Raw genomic sequence first — 21,833 nt, 5'->3', positions numbered from 1 at the left:
AAGGTAAATGAGGGAATATGGTAAACAATTTGACACCAATCAATCTAACAACTTGAATGAAATGAACAAATTCCTTAAAAGATGTAACCTACTAAAATTCAAACAAAATGAAACAGATAAACCAAACAGCTATTTCAATTAAACAAACTGAACTTATAGTTTTAAAATCTTCACAAAAAGGAAAAAAAGGAAATGGACCCAAGTGGCTTCACATATGAATTCTCCCAATATTTCAGAAATATTACCTGTAGACTTCCGCCAAGATGGAGGCATAGGTGGAAACACTGTGCCTTCTCCCACAACCAAGTTTGAACACAACAAAGGTTTGGAGAACTAGGACACACCCAAAGACCAGAAAATGGAATTATATGGAAGTCCAACAACTACGAACCATTCAATGGGGACGGTAAGAGAGGCGGAGCCAGCAGCGGAGCTGGGTCGGGCAGGACAGAGCCCCCGACCCAGGCGCGCAGGCAGCCCGGAACCAGTCGGGGTGTGGGGCAGACTGACCACGGTCACACATTCGCACACAGTGAGACGGACCACACAGGCCCCAGGGGGCGAATCCAGTGGTGCAGGGCTGACTGTGGTGGCACACTCGCGTGCAGTGGAACAGACGCGTGGGCCTGGTGACGGTGGTGGCTGCGGCGCTGGGGCCACGGCGGCAGGCGGCAGACGGGAAGCCATTGTCCCTCTTTGATCCCACCCCCACATACAAGGTCACAACCCAGGGACTTAGTTGCCCTGCTCTAGTAAACACTTTAGGGCTCTGATCCTGCTATGGAACAGGCACGAACAGCCCAAAAGATGGTGCAAGAAGAACTCAAAGTCCCAGAGCCAATAACTCTAAGCGACCGAGAAATTGCCAGTCTCTCAGAAGCACAATTCAAGACACTATTTATCAGGATGCTCACAGAACTGGTAGATTATAGTCACAAATTAGAGGAACACAATCACAAATTAGAGGAACACAGTCACAAATTAGAGAAACATATGAAGGCTAAACTAACTGAAATGAAGGGAGATGCACAGGAAACCAACAGTGATGGAAAGGAAACAGACTCAAATCAATGGAATGGACCAGAAGGNCAAACAGCTATTTCAATTAAACAAACTAAACTTATAGTTTAAAAATCTTCACAAAAAGGAAAAAAAGGAAATGGACCCAAGTGGCTTCACATGTGAATTCTCCCAATATTTCAGAAATATTACCTGTAGAATACAAATTGTTCTAAAAAATGAAAGAGGAGGTAATAATTTTGAGGAGAGCATTACCTTTATATGAAAGTGAGACAAGATATTACAATAAACATACAAAAGACATAGATGAAAATTATAAACAAAAACTTAGCGAACCATATCCAACAATATAAAAAATGATATTACATCATATCCAAGAGGAACCATCCATCCAGGAATGTTGTAATATATGAAACATGTAAAAATCAATCAAAATAATTTATCATATTAAACCAAAAAGAAGGGGAAAATGTCATCTCAATAGATACAGAGATAGCATTTGACAAAACCTAACATTGATTCTAAAGTATGAATAGAAAGGAATTTCTTCAACTGATTTTTAAAAATCTTTGAAAAACTACTGCTAACATCATACTTAATGATGGCAGACTTTCCCCAGGTTCAGGAACAAGGAAATCATGTTTGGTCTTTTTGCTGCTGTTCAACATAGCTAGGGTAATAAACAAGCAAAAGAAAAAAAGAGAAACCACCAAGGATGAAAAGGGAAAGTAAAACTCTTTTTTCATAGACAACATGATCCTGTAGGAATTCTCTGAAAAGTCATTTACTTCTTATAAGGATGATGCAATGGCAAATTTTTCCAACACTGACAAGCATGTATGTCAGAACGTTAGCTCAGAGACAAGCTTTGTGGGTTCACAAAATCATCTGATGGCTAAACCATATCTGTTTAACTAATAAAGAGTATTCAGAACTCAACCTACAATAAAAAGTAAAACCTGTGTGTTCTACATTCAAGAACTTATTCTAAGACTCAGTATTGCCATCAAGAAACAAAATAAATGCTAAGGATCCTGAAACACTAATACAAAATAATGTATGCACCTCTATATTCATAGCAGCACTATGTATAATAACCAAGATCTGGAAATAGCCTAAGTGCTCATTACTTGGTAAGTGGATATAAAAAGCTGTGGTATACATTTACACAATGGAATACTATGCAGCAGTAAAAAAGATGGGATGCTTACCTCTTGTAACAGCATAAGTAGACCTGGAGAATATTATACTAAGTGAAATAAGGCAGTCAGTGAAACACAAATACCAGATGAACTCACTTATATGTGGAATCTAATGAACATGATAAACTAATGAACAAAATAGAAACAGAAGCATAGATACATAGAACAGATTGACAGTGTCCAAAGGGGAGGGAGGGACTGGATGAAAGATGGTGACAGGATTAATCAAAGAACATGTATGCATGACCCATGGACACGCACAACAATATGGGGACTGACTGAGGGAGGGAAGTGCATAGGGCTGGTGAACATGGGAAGTAGGAGAGAAAGCGTGGGCAATTTTAGTAGCATAAACAATTTTTTAAAAAGAAGCAATATAAATTATTAACTTCAATCAATAAACTACAATTATTATGGTTGTTATTCATGCACATGTTGTAAATAAAATCAATAGACTAATGTCTAGAAAATAGTCAATAAACAGTCAAATAGTCAATATAGATAGCCAAAAAATAGACTAATGTCCAAATTAGTCCAAATGAATTTAATATAAACATCTGTTCACTCAGCACAACACAGAGTAAAACCAGTTTAATACTTAAGTCATATTATAAAAAATTAAAATGACGCTACATTTTCCAAATGAGTTTTTATTTTTCATTAGACTGAACAGAAACTAATGCCCCACTGGATACAAATTCTAACATTCAAAAGTTAAAGTATTTTGTGTAATCCATGCAGCAGAACTCAGAAGTTTGGAATTTCAACATTAACAGAGACTTCCTGCTGATCTACTGCTATTGCTGAACCTCAAGTTGTAGCAACTGAGCCCATGACTCAACCCATTCTTGATCAAATCCAGAATTTAACCCATACTCTAAGAATCATCTCAAGACCTTGTCTCTCACAAAGCCTTGTCCTCTCCAGCTGCACGCTATATGTTAGAGTGGGGTTTTAAGTAGCTTCTCCAAAACCTCCTAAGGATTTAAAAAATCTCTGGATGCCAGAGCCAAGGCTTGGGCATTCATTGCCAGCACCCCCCAGTGACTAGGACCCGCTCCAGAAGTGCCCTCGTCTGGCCTGTCCAAATGAACTAAGGTTCTGACATAAAGCCTATAAATACTGAATGTTTGCTACCACGTTATCTTTATAATGACTAAATAACTTCACAAAAGAAACCTTATTTCCATGTTAAATATAGAAGCAGTTTGGAAACAGAAACAAAGTTTTCAGAAATACAATTTTACACTTTTTCATGTAAACATGAAATTTACATATACTTCAAGCACAAAACATAATTACATAGAACTTTAATATACATTTTATAGATTATAAATTGATTTAATAGAAGTAATCAAATTTTTGAAAATAGGAAAATACTAATATCTTTAGAAAGAGTAATGCAAATAATTTCACATATTTTAACACAGGAAACTAAATCAAATAATACACCACTTAATGCCAATAAAAACTACAGTCTTTTGAGATTTTCTGGTTGCCTTCCTACTATTACTACAACACTAAATAGTGTTTTATCTAGATCAAAAGTAATAAAAACTATTACTATCTGTGAATAATTTCTGATAATATAAGCATTAGGTATAAGAACTATTTAAAAGTTATTATAAAATAACTATTTTATTACATCAAAATTAGATTTCAATTTTTAAACAAAAACAAAACATCATTAAAAGTAGGTGTCAAGACTTAGGGATGATTTTGTATTACTTTTCCTAATTTTTCTCCAACAGATACACACCTAGTGTAAAATACTTAGCATAGCTGGTTTATAGAACAGCTGACTTACATCATCACTTGCTCTGGGTGAATTTAAATATGACTATTTATAATAAGGGCACTAATTTGAGAATGCTAGGCAGGCATTAAGTAATGAACTTTATAAAATCAACTACTCTGACAGATTCAGTAGTAATTAACTATTTTTGACATATTGAGAAACAGTGTTATGTACAAAACTATTTCTGAACTATTCTTGATGGTTCAGTAAAGCATCTCTTGTATAACAGATAAATTTTGAAAGAAGTTAAGACTTGAGATTCCCAAGTTAGAATATCAACTAGGAATGGGTAAGCTATGAAATACTGTTTCAATCACAATAACTTAAAGATAGAAAGTGCTTGACAAATACTTATTGATTATCTAAAGAACTCTTAAAATAACAAAGTAATAGTAATTAGGTTTGAATATGAAGTTTAAAAGTCCATAAAATAATCACACAATGCTAGGATTCAACCCAAGACTACCTGACTCCAAAGTCTATGTCATTTTTAATTCACTTAATAACAGGTAATTAAATCACCAAAGCACTTTAAAAGATATGTTTACATTAGTAAAGGGATTATAATCTCAACATAATGGTTGAGGTGCATGAAAAATGTGAACACAGATTCACATCCTTAAAAAATCAATAGCAACACTGCAAGAAGAAACATGAAATAAATGTGGGAGGAGTGAGGGAAACATAAAGCAGATACTGAAGAAAAGATGGGTATGGAAGGAAGGGTGAGGGAGAAGGAAAAAGAGGGACAGAGAGAAGAAAGAAGAGAAAGGAGCAAGGAGAAACAAAGCGAGTAGGTAGCTATCAATAGAAACAGAGGAGGAACTAAGCAAAGGAGGGAGAACCACATCCAAATCAGTATCTCTCCTAGCCTACTGAAAATAACAAAAACTGTTTTCATTTTGCAAGATATAGCCAATGTTAGGAAATGTTTATTTCATTTATCAACAACAACAAAAAGATAATACACAAGAAAGACAATATACTAGAAAAAGACAAAGAAAAAATACATTAATAAAAGAGGAAAGTAAATTTAAGAGGCAAAGAAAACAGTTCCTAAGAAAGCTTACATTTTAGCCAGAAATTTTTAAAACTCCAACTTTTATAATTAAAAAAAATCAAAATACAAAAACTGCTTAGCTACCTTTCAAGACTATAAACATAAATCTGTTTAAAACATTGGTTTCTCTTTCTGTTTACTTTCAAACTATTGAATGAAACATTTAGGACACTGCAGACACATAAAATTTAGCTATAAAGGCAAAATAATGTTATAAAATGATCTTGTGATTTTAATGGCTTTTAAGTAGCATAGGTAAAAATGGAATTAAAAAGAATTCTAAACAAATACCACCTTATTTTCTCATTTAGCACTCACTAATTAAATTTTATGCTATTGATAAATTTAAATACTCTTTGCATTGTATTATGCAAGTGCTATATAATTCCATCTAGTATGCACTATTCACAAATATTGTGCATTATCTTTTAAAAAAGAAATTATTACATAATTTCATAATCAGCCTATTTTGGTTATTTTTTAATATGCACTGGCCTAAGTGGAATCATTCCACTATTCATAAAGATAACTTCCAAATGATAAAAATAAAAATCAGTCAAATAAACATATTTTCATAATTTTGCCATACCTTTAGCTAAAGCTTCTTTATATTTCTCTTTGGCAGAATTCATTTCTTTTATTAATTGTCTATAGCTGGATTTTAATTTCTCTAATTCTGTCTTTGTAACCTGTCGAAAAAAGAAATGAAAAAAAAAGCTAAAGTTAAATTTACATAGTCAAGAACTTATATTCCAAAGCATTAATTAATGTGTATTTTCCTGCTTACGGGTCAGAGTTACTCTTTAATCTACAATTACAGACAATAAATGAAAAAGTACTTTAGATATCAATGGTAAATTCAACAGCATATAAAAAAATTCTCAAAAACAAGAGCAAATCAATAAACAGTGCATAGTCAAGCCTCAGCCAGTGTGGCTCAGTTGGTTGGGCCTCATTCCATAACCCAAAGGTCGAGGGTTCAACTCCTATGGGTTGCGGGTTCAGTCCCAGTCGGGGTATGTATGGAAAGGCAACAAATCAGTGTTGCTCTCTCACACTGACTGGTGCTCTCACATCGCAATCTTTCTCTCTCTCTTTCTCCTTCCCTTTCCCTTTCTCACCCTCTCTTCAGAGAAAGGGAAGGGATTAGTCAAAGAACATGTATGAATGACACATAGACATAGACAAAGGTGTGAGGATTGACTGTGGGAGTGACGGGGTAGGGTGGGGTGAGCTGAGCAGAAGAGGTCAAGGGGAAAAATTGGGACAACTATAATAGAATAAATAAGAATAAAAATAAAATTAATTTTGTGTTTTACACTTAGATATGTGATCCACTTTGAGTCAATTTTCACAAAGGGTATAAGGTCTGTGTCTAGATTTATTCTGCACATGTATAGATATCCAATTATTCCAGCATCATTTGTTTGAAATAATACCTTTTTCTGCTGTATTGACTTTGCCCTTTTGCAAAAATATGTTGACTGTATTTATGTGGATATATTTCTGGGCTCTCTATTCTGCTCCACTGATCTATTTATCTATTTTTCTACCCTTATGCAAAATCCAAACTGTTAGTATCTTCATTTATAGTAAACCTTGAAGTTGGGTAATATCAGTCCTCTGACTTTTCTTCAATATTCTATTGGCTTTTCTGGGTATTTTGTTTGTCCATACAAACTTTAGAATCAGTTTTTCAATATCCATCAAATAACTTGCTGGGATTTTCATTGTAGTTGTGTTGAATCCATTGCGCAAGCTGGAAATAGCTGACATCTTCACAGTATTTAGACTACCCACACATTAACATAGATTATCTCTTAAATTATTTTTTCTTTGATTCTCTCATCAGAGTTCTGTCATTTTGGTCCTCCAAGTCCTACACATACTTTGTTAGATTTATACTTATTTATACCTAAGTATTTCATTCTGGGGGGTGCTAATGTATATAATATTTTGTTGTTAATTGTATATCATCTTATTCATTGATTGCTGGTCTATAGAAAAGCAATTAACTTTTGTACATTAACACTGTATCCTGAGACCTTGCTATAAGCACTTACAGCCAAGGGTTTCCATGTTCTCTTGGATTTCCCACCTGGACAACCGTATCAGCTGTGAACAAAGATAGCTTTGCTTTATTTGTTCCCAATCTGTATACCATATATTTCCCTTTTTTAAGATTTTATTTATTTTTAAAGAGAGGGAGAGGGAGAGAGAAACAGAGGGAGAGAAACATCAATGTGTGGTTGCCTCTCATGTTCCCCTTACTGGGGACCCAGCCTACAAACCAGGCATATGCCCTGACTGGGAATCTAACTGGTGACCCTTTGGTTGGCAGGCTGACACTCAATCAACTGAGCAACACCAGCCAAGGTCCATTTATTTCTTTTTCTTGTCTTACTGCACTAGCTGTGACGTCCACTATGATGTTAACAAGCACTGGTAAGAAGGAACATACTTGCTTTGCTCCTGGTTTAATGAGAAAACTTCAAATTTCTCAAAATTAAGTATGCTATAGGTTTTTTGTACATATTCTTTATTAAGTTCATTGAAAGGTTTTTCTCATGAATGAGTGCTGGATTTAGTCCAATCCTTTTCCTGAATTTATTCACACTCTCATCTTATTTTTTTAAATTTATGTATTTATGTGATGGTTTCCATTTTGTTGATTTTCAAATTTTAAACCAACCGCATACCTGAAATACACCCCAACTGATCATGGTGTATAATTCTCATGATACATTGTTAAATTTGATTTCCTAACAGCTAAAGATTTTAACGTCAATGATCATGAGAGGTATGAATCTATAGTTTCCTTTTCTTCTTTTATATTGTCTGGATTGGGAATTAGAATAATGCTGACCTAATAGAATTAATTACAAAGTTTCCCTCTTTATATCTTCTGAGTTTGTAGAAAATTGGTATAATTTCTTGTTTAAAAGTTTGACAGAATATATATACCAGTGAACTTATCTGGTAATTTCTGTTTCGAAAGGTTATTAATTATTGATTAATTATTGAATAGATATTTGCCTAATCAGATTGTCTATTTCTTCTCATGTGAGTTTTAGCAGATTGTGTCCTTCTAAAAATTGGCCCATTTCTCAACATTATCAAATTTGTAGACACAGAGTTGTTCATAGTATTCCTTCATTACCCTTTAATATCCATGAGATATGTAGTGATGTACCTTCTTTCAATCCTGATATTAGTAACCTGTGCTGTATACTGTGTTTTTGTTAGTTAGAGAGGTAGAGGCTTACTGATTTTATTAATCTTTTCAAATAATCAGGTTTTGGTTTTGTTGAGTTTTCCCTTTTGATTTCTTGTTTTCCCTTTCATGAATTTCTACTCTAATTTTTATTATTTATTTTCTTCTGCTTCCTCTGGCTTCAATTTGCTCTTCTTTTTCTAGTATACTAAGGTGAAAGATTAGAAGATTGATTTTATTGAGTTGGCCAAAATGTCCATATGGTTTTTTCTGTAAAATAAAAGCCATATTTTTCACTTTCACCAATACCTTCATTGATTTGGATCTTTTGAGTATGTTGGCAATCTCCAGTGTGGTACACATTGATTATTCTCAATTAATGTCTCAATTTGATCACTATCAACTTCAACTGGCCTACCCAACCCTGGAGCATCACACTGCAAGAATCTCCAACTTGAAACTTTGCAGACCACCTTCCTGTTACTAATGTCTAGTTTAATTTCACTGTGGTCACAAACCCAGTATTGTTTGATTTCTTTTAAATTTAAAAGTATGATTTATGGTTTAGAAAGTGGACTATCTTGTTGAATCTTCCATATGAGTTTGAGAAGAATGTGTCTTCTGCTATTCTTGCATAAAGTAATCCATAGATATTCATTATATCTAGTATGTCTGATTGATTGATGGCATTATATCTTTACTGATTTTCTGGCTGCTGAATTATTTCTCATAGAGGTGTGTTAAAGTCTCCAACTACAATAGACAATTCATCTATTTCTCTCTGCAATTCAATTAGTGTTCACAGTTCTATCACTATTTTGATGCTATATTGTTAGGCATATTATACATTAAGAATTATTTTTAGAATATATTTTATTGATTATGCTATTACAGTTTCCCAATTTTTCCCCCTATACCCCTTCCTCCCTACACCTTCCAACCCTCCAGCATTCCCCCTCCTTAGTTCATGTCCATGGGTTATACATATAAATTCTTTGAATTCTGTTTCCTATACCATTTTTGACCTCTCCCCATCTATATTATGCCTACCAATTATGCTTCTTCTTCCCTGTGCCTTTCCCCCCATTCCTCCTCTCCTTATCACCACTGAAAACCCTCCATGTGATGTCCACTTCTCTGATTCTCTTCCTGTTCTAGTTGTTTGCTTAGTTTTTGCTTTTGTTGTTTTTCTTTTTTTTTTTAAGGTTCCTTTGTTGATACTTCTGAGTTCTTTGTCATTCTACTCTTCGCAGTTTTTTATCTTCTTCAATTTCTTCGACAAGTCCCTTTAACATTTCATATAATAAGGGCTTAGTGATGATGAACTCCTTGAACTTGACCTTATCTGGGAAGCACTTTATCTGCCCTTCCATTTTAAATGATAGCTTTGCTGGATAGAGTAATCTTGGATGTAGGTTCTTGCCTTTCATGACTTGGAATACTTCTTTCCAGCCCCTTCTTGCCTGTAAAATTTCTTTTGAGAAATCAGCTGATAGTCTTATGGGAACTCCTTTGTAGAGAACTGCCTCCTTTCTTTTTGCTGCTTTTAGGATTCTTGCGGCTTGTCTTTAATCTTGGGTAACTTAATGATGTGCCTTAGTGTGTTCCTATTTGTGTCCAACTTCTTCTGGGCTTCCTGAACTTCAAGAAAGTCTATTTCCTTCACCAGATTGGGGAAGTTTTCTTTTATTATCTATTCAAATAAGGTTTTAATTTCTTGCTCTTGTTTTTCTCCTTCTGGCACCCCTATAATTTGGATATTAGAACATTTAAAGTTGTCCCAGAGGTTCCTAAGTTTCTCCACATTCTTTTTAATTCTTGTTTCTTTATTCTGTTCCAGTTGGATGTTTATTTCTTCCTTATGTTCCAAATCATTGCTTTGAGTCCTGGTTTCCTTCCTGTCACTGTTGGTTTCCCAAATACTTTGCTTTATTTTACTTTGGGTATCTTTCATTTGTTCATTTTTCAACCAAGCTCAATCAGTTCTGTGAGCATTTTGATTATCAGGGCTATAAATTCTCCATCAGATACGTTGGTATCAAATCATCACTTAGCTCTCTTTCCAGAGTTTTACTCTGTTCTCTGATTTTGGCCCTATTTCTTTGTCTCGGAGCACCTGTTATGTTGTAATGGGGTGGGACCTTAAGTATTCACCAGGGCTGGGCAACCCTCCTTGCTGTGCTGTAGCACTGCCTGTGTGGGGAGGGCCAGAGAGGGAACAATGCAGTTTCCCTGCTCTTCTCTAGCCCACTTTCCAACAAACCCTCGTGTGAGACTGGGAGTTTCTCCAATCATGGCAACCCCCACCATAGTCTATAGTTAGCTCTGAGTCTCAGTTTCCCATTCAGTCAGCCCCGCCCTTGCAGTATGCCTCCTTGCTGGGGGTTCTCTCAGCCAGCCCTGCCGGTACGGTCCACCACCTTTCCACAGGTTCTCCCCATCTGCTCATCTTACTGGTCTGATTGGTCTGGTTGGTCCGGTTGACTATTTCTTTAATTCCTTGGTTGTCTGAGTCCCATGCAGTTTGATTTTCTGGCACTTCTGGTTGTTTATTGATTTTGGATTGGTTGTTATCCTCCTTTTGGTTGTGCAAGGAAGCAAAGGGTTTCTACCTATGTCTCCATCTTGGCCGAAACCTAAAGTATTATGTCTTCTTGGAAAGCTGATGCCTTTTATTATTATGTAATTCCCTTCTTTATCCCTGATAAATCTTCCTTTGAAGTCTACTCTGTTCGAAATTAATATAGCTACCCCTGCTTTCTTTTGATGGTATCAGCATGGTGTATCTTTCTCCATCCATTTACAATTAATCTATGTGCATCTGTATATTTAAAGTGGGCTTCCTGCAGCCAACATATAAGTGGGTCTTGTTGTTTTGATCCACTCTGACAATGTCTGTCTTTTAATTGGTTTGTTTAGATCACTGATCTTTGTATCACTGTATTTATTGATAAACTTGGATTACTATTGACCATATCTGTTAGTTTCCTATTTGTTACCCTTGTTATTTGCTTCTATTTTTCTCTGTTACTTATTGAGTCTTTTGTGCTTTACATTGAATATTTTATGATTCCATTCTCTCTCATTTCTTAGCATATCAGTTATATTTTTTCCTCTCAACACTTCAAATATTTCACTACATTCTCTTCTTGCTTTCATGACTTCAAAAAATTTGGAAGTAATATTTATTTGTTTTTCTATATGTAAGGTTTTTTTTTTTACTTTGGCTTCTTTGGGGTTTTGTTTTTATCTGATTTTCTGTAGTTTCAAATAGAAATGTCTAGGTTCAATTTTTGTACTGGCGTTTGTTTTTAGTCATTTATTCGGCTTGCTTTTCTCTAACCTTTTTGGATCTGTCATTTGGTGCCTGATATTAATTTGAAAAAAAATCTCAGTCATTATTGTTTCAAATATTTCTTCTGTTCCTTTCTCTTTCTTCTCCTTCCAGTATTCCTATTACATGAGTTACACCTTTTTCAGTTGTTCTATAGTTCTTGAAAATGCTATTCATATATTTTCAGTCTTTGTTCTCTTGACTTTTTAGTTTTAGAGATTTATATTGATATGTCCTCAAGTTCAGAGATTCCTTCCTCAGTTATAGCCAGTCTGCCAATAAGCCCATCAAAGGCATTCTTCACATAGTGTTTTGATGTCTAACATTTTGTTTGGGTTCTTTCTCAGAATTTTCATCTCTCTGCTTACATTGCCTGTCTGTTGATACATGCTATCAACTTTATCCATTAGAGCCCTGACTATATAAAAAAAAATATACTGTATTTTTTGGACTATAAGATGCACTTCCCTGCCCACCCCCCTACCCAAATTTGGGAGGAATAATGGTTGTTAACACTGCTGAGTCCAGTTTATATTTACATTGGTGAAATATTATGTTACTTATGTTGTTAAATATTTTACAACATTTTTTGCTTCAATTTTTTTCCCTATTGTCCTCCTCTAAAGCTTAGGCGCATCTTATGGTCCAAAAACACAGTAGTTTTTTTTAATTCCCAGTGTAATCATTACAACATCCTGCCATATCTGGTTTTGATGCTTGCTTTCTCTTCCAGCTACATCTTTTGTCTTTTGGTAGGCCTTACCACTTTTTCTTGATTGACAGGCATGATATTTTAGGTAAAAGGAACTGATGTAAAAAAGGACTTTACTAAGTGGTGATAAGTTATCAGAGGAGAAGAAGCATTTTAAAGTCTTATGATTAGGTTTGTGTTTTACTAAGCCTGTGCCTCTGAACTTCAAAGATTACATGGGCTTCTCATTCCCCAAGCCCCCTTACCTGGGAAGGGTAGCTAGAGTGGACCAAAGTTGCGTATTTCCCTTATCCCAGGTATTTAGGCTCTTATTAACAGTTTCTCCCGAGGGCAGACCTTGTTAAGAACAGAATACTCTGGCATATGTCATAATGTTTCCTATTCCACTTGCCCTGCCAGGACCATGAGACTTTTCTCCAATATTCACTACGACCACCTGGCAAAGACTCAGGAGGTAAAACTCCCAAAAGTGCAGGGGTCCTTCACTGACTGGGTCCTATTAAAGTTTTTAACTGCCAGAGTTGTCCACGCTGAGTCTCCAGAATTTGTCAGCTACCATACCATTTTTTCTGTACCAAACACTGGTTTCCAAGAAGGCTGATGCTCTGATAAGTTGTGATTTATTATATTGACTTGTTGGTCTCTCTAATTCTGGTATCCATTCGCCCTGTGACTTCACTTGTGTTATAAACCTAAGAAGAGTTGTTCATTTTTCCATTTTTTCAGGCTGTTACTTGTTTGTATGAAATGGCAATTCCAAACTCCTTACATCCTACCCCAAACTGAAAAATCTTAACTTTTGAAGGTGCTAAAGAACCTATTCATTCTACAAACTGGCAAATTAATACCAAAAAAGCAAGCATTTATTCTGTCTTCCCTATATAAACAATGCATCAGGGTAACCAAATGGTAGATCTGGGAAAATTCTTTATTGAAAAACTCCAGGTAACAATTGCATTAGAAATAATAGACCAGAAACCATGCCATTTTACAACCCCTGCTGAAATAATAAAGTAAGCGGTGAACATCAATTGTTTCCAGAAATATCAGATGAAAAGCTGAAGGGAAACTTTATTAATAATAGCCTGATCAGGCTTGCAAAACTAGAATGTATTAGTCAAGTTCAACATCACAAAAATACAGAGACAGACATTATATACCTCCCAGCATAAAACAAGAAAAGTCTATAACAATACCTATAATGTTTACTTGCTCAAAATAAAAAGTAAGAATTTTATCAAGCCTTTAGACCTAACTTACAGTTTACAGGAAAATTGGAGAACGAAGGAATATGTGAAATCACTACACAAAATGCTGACAACAAAATTCAAAAAAAGAAAATTCAATTCTATACAGCAAATTACCCTGTTTCTTCCACACACAAAAATGGCATCTTAATAAGGGGGGAAGGCAACCCACATTAAAGAGAATTATTCAAATGTAAGATGTGGGCCATGTTTCCTAATTCAAATAAACCATCTGTAAACAGCATTTGAACACAGTCAAGATATTCAATGACATTAGGAACTGTTGCTATTTTTAGGTATAGAGATTAATCATACAATTGTTTTATTAAGAGTACAAATTTTAGCAATATAAACTAAAATATTTATGAATAAAATAGTATCTGAAATTCTCTTAACAATGATCCGGTATAAAACAAATAGATGAAAAAATATTTACTATGTGGGTGAGAGGACAAATGAGAGTTCATTTTATTATTCTCTCCTCTTTTGTACATTTGCAAATTTTCATAATTAAAAACATTACAAAAGTTATCTAGGAGAAGTACACTGAAAGTAGAGAAAAATTTTAAATATCGTAATTTATTTTGCTTATATTTTCATTTTTATTTTATGCATAGTGTTATATGATACTAATTTTTAAAAGCCTAAAAGAGCTATTTCATTAACTAAAAATAAAAATAAAAATTCTAAGTGATATAAAAACACTGTATCATAGTTTAATTGGCAGCATTTTTGACTTTGTAGGAGTACATAAAGTAACAGTATATCGTGTAATCAATGTCTTATATTAAAAAAATAAGATATTAGCCCTGGCTGGTGTAGCTCAGTGGATTGAGAGCGGGCCTGCGAACCACACAATCGCGGTTTGATTCCCAGTCAGGGCACATGCCTGGGTTGCAGGCCAGTTCCCGGCAGGGGACTCACAAGAGGCAACCGTACATTGATCTTTCTCTCTCCTTCCTTTCCCCTCTAAAAATAAATAAATAAAATCTTTAAAAAAAAAAAGATATTACTTATTGAGAAAGAGAGTGAGAGAGAGACACATTGATTAGTTGTCTCCAATATACAACCCAACTGGGTATCAAACCCACTACCCTTTTGGTGTACAGGACAATGCTCCAATCAACTGAGTTACCTTTCAGGACTGAAATAAATAATTTTTATAAGTCAAACAGAATAAGAAATATTTTTCAGTGAATTTAAAAATCAGTTAAATAAAAATTTGAGAATGGAAAGACAAACCTTAATCATCTCTGCCTCTATCTGCTGGTGAACACTTATATAACTTTTCTTCACCTGCTGCTTGTCTTTGATCATCATGGTGAGCCTGTGTAAGGGCCCAGCATTTAGGTCCTCTGCATGTGTCTTCATTATCCTACTCAGTTGTTCCGTGTGCTGAATCATAAGCAGCCAAGACTTTTAAAAACATAAGGAAATAAAGTTAGCGCTATATTAGGAGTCTGCATTTAGCAGTGCTTTAAATGCTCAAGAAGTTTAAATATTAATACAAATAATTACATTAATATAAAAAATAGCAGGTTTCTGGTAATGTGCATATTAAATATCTTCAACTTCAAGTATGAAGACTTCAAAAGTAGGTAATCTGAAACTATGCGGAATAGTAGGAAAGGGATTAAGGCACTCTGAGAATCCACACTTGCAGTCTTCTGTTTGATTTTCAACACACCAATACATTGTTTCTGCTCACACGACTCTAATTCCTCAGGTCACCACTTTCTAATGTAACAGAATTTTCCCATCTTCATTCTAAACCTCTCTGGCATCTGATCCTACGGACTCATTTCTTCCCGATACTTTTCTGTTTGGGGGCTTGCATGAGTTATCTTCCCATATTCCAAACTATCTTCCTCCCTCCCTAAAAATACTTTCTCAACCTTTCTACCTGCTCTTCTTTTGCTGTTTATGTCTTAAATGCAGGCCTTCTCTGAATTTCTAGCTGTTGTCAGTCTCTTTTCGTAATAAATACCATTAGTTCTCAATGGTTTTTCCAGTACAGCATAGTGCCTCAATAGCGGACACGAAATGGTGGGTTTCAACAAGTGGGAATATGAATACTGCTGGAAAAAAAAAGTCATTTGATATTAGACTTTCCATCTTATAACTACTGAAAAAAAGTAACAGACATTCTTCACTATAGGTATTCAAAATTCAGAAACAATTATTGAGGTCCAACCACTCTCAGTGAGGATCCATGTTAAAGATACAAAATAAACGAGATATGGTTTTGAATACTTACAAAAATAATATTTTTATTCTTATATGTTTTTCTACTCTAATGCTTTTGATCTGTAAATGAATAGAACTATTCTCTTTCAGTTAATATCCCAATGTAATACTAAATCAAAACAATAGCCTAAAGAAAGTAAATTCTCAGTCACAGTCAAAACTCTCTGAGGTCTGAGTTGGTAATATTATTTTTAGAACTTCTATATACATTTCTAAAAAATAAACATTATTTATGGAAGAGGTCATTTTTAGTTTTTAAATAATAAATATGGAACAAGACATGTGGACTCTGAACTCATATTTATCTTCAAATTAAAAAACCTAAGACAAGCCCTGGCTGGCGTAGCTCAGTGGATTGAGCGTGGGCCTGCGAACCAGACAATCGCGGTTCGATTCCCAGCCAGGGCACATGCCTGGGTTGCAGGCCGGTTCCTTGCAGGCTAACTACCAACAGGGGATGCACAAAAGGCAACCATACATTGATGTTTCTCTCCCTCTCTCCTTCCCCTCTAAAGATATATAAATAAATAAAATCTTTAAAAAAAAGGTTAAAAAAAAAAAAACCTAAGACATATTAACACACTCTTGATGCCACAAAGCAATTTAAAACTAATGGAGCTCTTCCATAAAAGCCTAAAGTTTAACAACAGTGAAAACAATTTTTTAAATTATATAAAAGTGGATTTAAAAGATAAACTAAATGACTCTAATAACTTTTGTAGCTTTACCTTTTTCATTTGATATTTTCATTCTAAAAATACAATGTTGGCAAAACATTCTATACCAAGGGGATAACGTTAAGGCTACACACACACACACACACACACACACACAAAACAACAACAATGAGAGGAATCAGTTCTTTCCCTATCTTCAAAATATAAATAATCTCTAAGTGTTTTATGGCAATAAATTTTTATGATTCAATGTAGGAGTTGCTGCTGCCCAGGCGAGAAGTTTTTTTGAAAGCCAATACTAAAGACCACAGAACTATATCAAAATGCCTTCGTCCTCCCAGAAGGACACATCTTATGCTTCCTAAAAGCCCTGTTCACTGAAGCCATTGAAGAAAGTCTAAGCTCCGAGGCATATATTATCACCCTGACTGTCAAACCCATATTGCCTTCAATATCTCCTATTCTTGCCCAGGACACTATCTATTGAATCCTGTACTCTCAAGGACTCCTTCCTGATAGGTAGACATGCTTTGCCTCCTTACACAACCAAAAGAACAACAACATTTAAAAACAAAAAAATAGCCAGAACCGCCAGAAAATCTAACTATATGGAAGTCCAACAACCAAGGAGTTAAAGAAGAAACATTCACACATACTGGAAGGAGGGGCAGAGACAGGTTGCCAAGGTGGAAAGGACACATGGGAAGGCATCCGTGGGAAAACCTGAAAAGGCAAGGCGGCAGCTGGTAGACTATGTGGTCCTACATTTGCATGTAGATAACTGGGAAGAACAACTGGAGAGCGAAACAGACTGCACAACCCAGGATTCCAGTGTGGTAAAATAAAGCCTCAAAACCTGGTGGTAAAAACCTGAGGGGCTTGTGATGGTGGGAAAAGCTCCCAGCCTCACAAGAGAGTTCAATGGAGAGGTCCACAACGTCCAAGAATACACACATCCACCCACCCAGGTATCAGCACCAGAAGGCCCCAATTTGCTTGTGGATAGCAAAGGAAGTGACTGAAAGCTGAACAAGCGGCATTGTTCCTTCCCCAACCACCCCCCTCTACATACAGTGCCACAACACATCAACAAAGGTTACCCCACACTGGCAAATACCTAAGGCTCCACCCCTTACACATAAGAGCTGTGCCACGACAAAAAATATGGCCCCAATGAAAGAACAGATCAAAGTTCCAAAAATAGAACTAAGCAATGAAGAGATATCGAACCTATCAAATGCAGAGTTCCAAACACTGGTAATCAGGATGCTCACAGAAACAGTTGAGTATGGCCGAAAAATGGAGGGAAAAATGAAGGCCATGCAGAGTGAAATGAAGAGAAATGGACAGAAAACCAACAGTGAAGGGAAGGAAACCAGGACTCAAAATCAACAGTTTGGAACAGAAGGGTGAATAAACATTCGACCAGAACAGAATGAAGAAACAAGAATTCAAAAAAATGAGGAGACATTTAGGAACCTCTGAGGCAACTTTAAACATTGCAACATCCAAATCACAGGGGTACCAGAAGGAGAAGAGGAACAGCAAGAAACTGAAAGCTTATCTGAAAAATAATGAAGGAGAACTTCTCTAGTCTGGCAAAGAAAAAGACTTCCAGAAAGTCCAGGAAGCTCAGAGAATCCCAAATAAGTTGGACCCAAGAAAGTATACACCAAGCTATATCATAACTACATTACCCAAAATTAAAGACAAGCAGCAAAAATCCTAAAAGCAGCAAGAGAAAAGGAGACAATTACCTACAAAGGAATTCCCATAAGACTATCAGCTGATTTCTCAAAAGAAATTTTACAAGCAAGAAGGGGCTGAAAAGAAGTATTCCAAGTCATGAAAGGCAAGGACCTACATCCAAAATTATTCTATCCAGCAAAGCTATCATTTAGAATGGAAGGGCAGATAAAGTGCTTCCCAGATAAGGTCAAGTTCAAGGAGTTCATCATCACCAAGCCCTTATTATATGAAATGTTAAAGGAACTTATTATCTAAGGAAAAATAGATGATCAAAACTATGAATATTAAAAAGGCATTTAATTCACAACTATCAACAATTGAACCTAAAAACAAAAACAAACTAAGCAAACAACTAGAACAGGAAGAGAATCAGAGAAATGGACATCACATGGAGGGTTTTCAGTGGGGAGGGGTAAGGCGGAGAATGGAAGAAAAGCTACAGGGAATAAGAAGCATAAATGCTAGGTACAAAATAGACAGGGGGAGGTTAAGAATAGTATAAGAGATGGAGAAGCCAAAGAACTTACACGTATTACCCATGGACATGAACTAAGGGAGGGAAATGTGGGTGTTACTGGGGTGCAGGGCAGAGGGGCATAAAGGGTGGAAAGTGGGACAACTGTAATAGCATAATCAATAAAATATATTTTTTAAAAGAACTACTTTTGATCTATGATGAGAAAACTCTTTATACCTCTTATCAGAAATTTCCATTTATCTTCTAGCTTTAGCAGAAACCTGGCTCTCTCCTCTTCCAAACCTCCTAACACTACTAATAAATATTCCTTCTCTTTCTAAAAAATAAAGTCTCTGCTTCTTAGAAGCTCTGGCCACCCTTCCCCATGAACAATCCATCAGCAAGTCTTTCTGATTATCCTTCCATGTCTACCACAAATCCCAGTCTTAAACTTTTCCAGAACACAGTGGCAATACACAGCCTGTAATATGCAATGAGAACATTCTCTCTATGGAAAGAAAATGCAGCTTTCACCCTCAGTTTGAAATTGGCTGCCTAACCTCACCTTATTGTTTCCTGCTGTCAATCTTATAAAAGATAGCACTGTCTAAGAGCAATAAAAGAGTGGTCCAGATAAATTCAGGCTTGCAGCATCATCTGTACTCAAAGAAAACACAGATTGTTTTAGAATAGGATGCTTTAAGGGGCCTCTGGAACAACATGAAGCCTAACAACATTTCCATCATACAGGTACCATAAAGAGAAGAGACAGAGTAAGCAATCAAGAACCTATGTAAAGAAATAATGACTGAAAAATTCTGTAACCTGATGAAGGAAAAGACACAAAAGTCCAGGAAATGGAGAGAGTCCCAAACAAGAAAAACATGAAGAGGCCCACAACACGATACACTGTAATTAAAATAATGCAGCTACTGTAGAAAACATTTTAGAGGTTCTTCAAAAAAATTAAAAATGACCCAGTGATTCCACTTCTGGGAATATATCTAAAGAAACCCAAAACACAAATTTGAAAGAATATATGCACCTCTGTGTCACTGCACTGTTATTTACAATAGCCAAGCTATGAAATCAACCCAAGTGACCATCAGTAGATGAGTGGGTAAAAAGCTGTGGCACATATATACTAGAGAATATTACTTGGCCATAGAAAAAAATGCAATCCAACCATTTGCAAGAATATGGATGAACCTAGTGGGTATTATGCTAAGTGAATAATTCAAACAGACAAAGACAAATACTGTATGATTTCATTTATATGTGAAATAGGAAGAACAAAATAAATAAACAAACAAAATGTAAACAGACTCACCGAAACAAAGAACAGACTGATAGTTGACAGAGAGGAGAGGTATTGGGAGACTGGGTGAAAAGGGATTGAGAAATACAGATTCAGTTACAAAATATTCATGGGGATATAAAGTGCAGCATAGGAAAGATAGTCCTTAGACATTGGGGATAGTCCTAGTCCATAGATATTGTAATAACTACGTATAGTGCCAAGTGAGTACTAGAAGTATGAGGGGACTACTCTGTAAAGTATATGATTGCTTAACCACTATGCTGTACATGTGAAACTAATACAAAATAATACTGAATGTAAACTATAACCGAAAAAAAAGAAGTCCTTGTAGGCCAAGATAAGTGAGTCATTCTTGGTATGATTTGCTGTTAGAAGAAATGAAATGAAAATGAAAGAAGCCTCTCACTATATAGGGGTTTCTATCCAAAATAATGACCCACACTTACAATCTCCCTAAGTAGAAAAATTAAGAAATAAATCATCATGTCATCATGGGGTCATCTAACCAACCCCAATAAAATAAAATTAGAAATAGTAGCACTGTAAGACAGACACACAAATAGTATGCTTTTTCCTATCCCCAGGGAAACAAAATGACTGGTTCCAGACTCAAGTTTTAGAACAATTTTCACAATGCTGAGTTACATACTGAGTAATATTGATAGTATATAAAAATGTTTTGTCCTGAAATGAACTATTTCAAGATTTTGTGGATTCTTAAATTGATTCTGATTTTATATGTTATTGTTTTTGACCAAAAAAGTTCCTAGAAATAAATCTCTTACTTTACAATAAAAAGAGGAACAATGACTTAAATTACAGAAATTTTATTTACTCTATCCCCTCCCCAGCAAAAAAAAAAAAAGAAAGAAAGCAAGAAAGCAAGAAAGCAAGAAAGAAAGAAAGAAAGAAAGAAAAGAAATCAGCTGCATACACTAATTTTTGGATAGGCCAAAAGTCCATATGTTTTTTCCTGTAAAATAAAAGATACATTTTTCATTTTCACCAATTATTGATTTGGATTGTTTTTATGTTGGCTGTCTCCCATGTGGTATAACATTATGTGTGTCTTCAATTAATATCTTGATTTGATCACTATCAACTTCAAATGGTCTTCCCAACCAGACAGCATCATCCAGCAAGAAATCTCAAGTACAAAACTTTGCAAATCATGTCTACCATGTTCAATCAGACAGTCTCTTCTCCATACACTGCACAAATCTTTTTTTGCATTTCAGTTGCATCTTTACCTTTATTGAAATAATAAAGCACAATATGCTGAAAATGTCACATATGCTATGCATTTTCAATTTTAAAAATAGAACACAAAAGGTGAACCATGGACATCTGGTCAAGATGGCAGCACAGGTAAACACATCTCACTTCCTCACACAACCACATCAAAATTACAATTAAGTTATACAACAACCATCACTCAGAACCATCAGAAATCGAGTTGAATGGAAGTCTGACAACTACAGAATTAAAGAAACCACATCCATCCAGACTGTTAGAAGGGGCAGAGAGCAGTGGTCCCACCTCCAAATGTGGTAGATAAAAATTCAGGAGGGATGTCTCTAGAGCAAGGAGCTGAGCCCCATACCAGGCCCCGCCCAGTGCAGGGATCCAGTGCTAGGAAGATCAGTCCCCATAACTTCTGGCTGGAAAACCAGCAGAGACTGAGATGGTGGAAGAAAATTCTGGAGGCCTAAGCAGTTCCCTTTAAAGAATCCACACACAGACTTCTTCAGACACACTCCCTTCTAAACTCCAGCACTGGGGAGCAGGTTGAAAG

General features: G+C 35.5%; 1 protein-coding gene across 5 annotated transcripts in view; it reads right to left on the bottom strand.

Moving 5' to 3' along the window:
- FER (FER tyrosine kinase) overlaps positions 1 to 21,833 on the bottom strand; it is a 397,214-nt gene that overhangs the window by 306,436 nt on the left and 68,945 nt on the right. For all 5 annotated transcript variants that reach the window (XM_037032387.1, XM_037032386.1, XM_037032384.1 and 2 more), the window contains 2 exons: positions 14,830 to 15,003; positions 5,670 to 5,769 (listed from right to left, as the gene is read on the bottom strand). In XM_037032387.1, the coding sequence (XP_036888282.1) occupies positions 5,670 to 5,769; positions 14,830 to 15,003 (274 nt within the window). The remainder of the gene's footprint in view (positions 1 to 5,669; positions 5,770 to 14,829; positions 15,004 to 21,833) is intronic.

The sequence above is a fragment of the Sturnira hondurensis genome, unplaced genomic scaffold (genome assembly GCF_014824575.4).
Source record: "Sturnira hondurensis isolate 20B ecotype Veracruz unplaced genomic scaffold, ASM1482457v3 Scaffold0021354, whole genome shotgun sequence".
NCBI classification, from domain to species: domain Eukaryota; kingdom Metazoa; phylum Chordata; class Mammalia; order Chiroptera; family Phyllostomidae; genus Sturnira; species Sturnira hondurensis.
This window is presented reverse-complemented; position numbering and strand designations above follow the sequence as displayed.